This window comes from Carassius carassius, chromosome 9, assembly GCF_963082965.1.
Source record: "Carassius carassius chromosome 9, fCarCar2.1, whole genome shotgun sequence".
Taxonomy (NCBI): Eukaryota; Metazoa; Chordata; class Actinopteri; order Cypriniformes; family Cyprinidae; genus Carassius; species Carassius carassius.
Window position 1 is genome coordinate 4,146,056 of NC_081763.1, and position 3,145 is coordinate 4,149,200.

The window sequence follows — 3,145 nt, forward strand, 5'->3', positions numbered from 1 at the left end:
TATAACCATAAGTAAATATTATAATATATTAAAACTGTTCTTATGATTATTCATGAGTTGATATAACATATTATAAGGTTTTTATAAGGCATTATGCATTCATTATAATGCTTTAAGAATCCCCTCATAATGTATTATACATACAAGCTTCATAGAAAGTGTTAGCAAAAGGAAGGTGCAAAGGTATATTTTGATTCTAATTCTTTCTCATATTTCTTATTGCCTGACAAGTTGGTCTAATACGCATGCTTTAGTTCTAAAACCATTGGAATTATTGTACAAACAAGCACTTAAAATTTTTTATTAAAAAAATTGTTTTCACCATTGTCATATCTTAATTACGTATAACCTGCTTAGCTGGGAAAACATCACTAAGTTTTAAAATGTTTGTTTAGTTTATAAGATTATGCATGGTTTGGCTGCTCCTCCTTTGGTTGATTGTAATGAAATTTAAATCTATTGAAAACAGAGTGACTAGCGGTGCAGCTAAAGATGATGGCATAATTTCACATAGAAAACCCTCATTTGTTCAAGCTATCTTTTCATTCAGAGCATCACATCAGTGGAATTCAGTACCACAATCACTGAGAGAAAGTACATCATTTAACTCATTTGAGATTCATTTTAAGAAATGGCTTCTTCATAACCAATAATGTGTAATGTTCTTTATATATCATAATAAGCTGCTTTCTATTTTCTGTTTCTTTAATTTTTTATTGTCATTTTATATAATTTGTTGTGTAAGTTTGGGTCGAATGTAGTGTTTATTTTATTTTTTTTCTATTTTGTTTACTTTTGTATTTTTCGAAAAGGACTACCAATGAAAACTAGCCTTTGGGCTAATTTGGGTACATTTACATTCACAAGTGTTGATTAATGTACACTGTCCCTTTTTTGTAAAATAAATAAAATATGACAATTCCCCATTTAATCATTTGGATAAGGATATAGTTCACCCACGAACATCACATAAAAAGTTATCTCAGGCTATTTGAAAAAGACACATCTTAAAGCAGAGGATATTTTCAATATCTTTCTTTTTATTGCAAACAATATGATAAAAAAGATAAGCTTCTTTTAAGACGATGGTATGTTTTACAGTTTTTCTTTAAAAAAAACAACAAAAAAACCCACGGGAAAGGAAATAAATGCTGGTGTTTTTCGTAGAGATGTAGCCAACAGCCTGCAGAAGTCAACATGTTTCAGACGCCAAAGCACAAACAAAAACCACATGTTCCAGTTGTTTCTATAAAAGATTTGATCAGGTTTCACAATTAGAAGTCAACTAGATTATCAGAGGAACATTTTAAATGGAAACATTAAGAAATGATAAATAAATGAGAAGTTTGAACTACAACTAAATCGCAATTATCTCCAGAAACATTTTGTGACAAATTAGTCATACAAAGCCCAAATAAAAGATAGAATGCAAATAGTATTGTCATATGAACACTAATGAATAAATTACAGAGGTTAAGACCGGAGGAATGACAATCTGACCAATGGCGAGCTGCTGAGAGCCTCAGGTCAAAGGGCACTTCCTGTTCCTCCTCCGGGAGTGTGATCTCTGTAGGCACAGATGGACTCTAGAGGCAGTTTTCACAGACACAAGAGCTCTTAGGCAAGGACTCTAGAAGCACCAGCTCGTGATGACAAATCAAGAAACCCCCACAAATATATACAAAGCAGAAATATCAGGCAAATGAGTCTTTACAAAAATATCACCAGGCTGAAGTCCGGGAGGCCACAGACAGCTGTGTTTAAACACACGTAACATACACAGTACATACTAAAATAATTATCTGGAATCTGTCCTCACAGAGGATTTCTCTCGTCTTATTATATCTAGAAAAATATAATCACAATTTCAAAAGGCACAGTCGGGAGCCATTCCGTTTGTTTCAGTACTTTTCCAGGGTTTTGCGAAATGGGCTGCGAGCGTCCCAGAACGTCCTCTTAGTCCCTCAGTGCCTGGACAGCTGGGTGTAGACGGACTGCTGCTCCCAGTGCTGTGGACTGGACGGGACGCCTGTCGTGTCGGGGATAGGGGTGTACATGGGCCTCTGGCCGGGGCTCACGTAGCTGAAAGGGTACTGGCTGTAGTAGGAGCTGGTGGGACTCTGGTGCTGGGTGAAGTCGTACCCCGCTCGGCTGATGGAGGGGTTGGAGGTGCTGTAGTGCTGCAGGTGCAAGGAGCCGTAGGCCACGTGCTGCTGCTTGCTGTAGTGGCTGGGACTCAGCTGCTCCGTCTTGATCTGCGTCCGCTGCTCGCCGCCGGCCATCGATGACTGCTGCTGTTTGGACATCCAGACCCCTCCGGCGGAGTACACCTGTGCGCCGCTGCTGACCCCCGGGTGTCCGTGAGGAGGCAGGTACTGGTCAAACTCATTGACGTCGAACGCCTCCATGTTGGAGATGACGTCACTGCTCAGCTCGCCGATGTCTACGGCCCCGAAGTCGATGCCCTCCTGGAGCGGACGGCCTCCGCGCTTGAGATCTGCTTTGCTGGATGGCAGCTCTGTTTTGGGGGTTGTGGGAGGTGTGGGGGGACCCTGGGACTGACCTGAACAAGAATGAAACCAAATTGAACTATGCAGTTCCAGAATTATGTTGCTGATGCAACCTGAAGGCTAATAAAGGTACACAGCGAGGTTAAGAAAGCCAGATAAGATTTACGAGTTTCCTTGCAGGCTCCAAATGAGGCATTACGTAAGGATCTGGCGCTGGCTGTTTTCCGAGGCTCAATGGACTCATTCCTGTCTACTTCAGAATCAAGTACCTGAGTGTTCTCCTGGAGAGTGCACTTCACCCGTGCTGGACGCCGGAGAGTCGGCCTGCTGCAGGGCTCTGAAGATGTGTGTCTGCTCGCCGTCCTCACTCTCGCTCTGCCCGGTCTTCACTGATTTTCTCCGTCTGGGCTGGTACTTGTAGTCGGGGTGGTCTTTCTTGTGCTGGACCCTCAGACGCTCGGCCTCCTCCACGAACGGACGCTTCTCGCCCTCATTCAGTAACCTAAAAAACAAAAGATGAGACATAATCAATACTCAAATCTACCTTATTCAGTTAACAATAATTAAACCTACAAAAAAAGATACAAATTGTTCTTGAAACAACTATGATTATTACTTTTTGGGTTCACTTGGGT

General features: G+C 41.3%; 1 protein-coding gene across 1 annotated transcript in view; it reads right to left on the reverse strand.

Annotated features, from left to right (window-relative positions):
* Positions 1 to 1,779: 1,779 nt before the first annotated feature.
* The window catches only part of LOC132148771 (transcription factor Sox-9-like), a 2,121-nt gene continuing 755 nt past the window's right edge, over positions 1,780 to 3,145 (reverse strand). Inside the window, exons 2-3 of the mRNA XM_059557468.1 lie at positions 2,780 to 3,012; positions 1,780 to 2,563 (exon numbers count right to left, since the gene is read on the reverse strand). Coding sequence (XP_059413451.1) covers positions 1,965 to 2,563; positions 2,780 to 3,012 — 832 coding nt within the window. The 3' untranslated portion in view covers positions 1,780 to 1,964. The remainder of the gene's footprint in view (positions 2,564 to 2,779; positions 3,013 to 3,145) is intronic.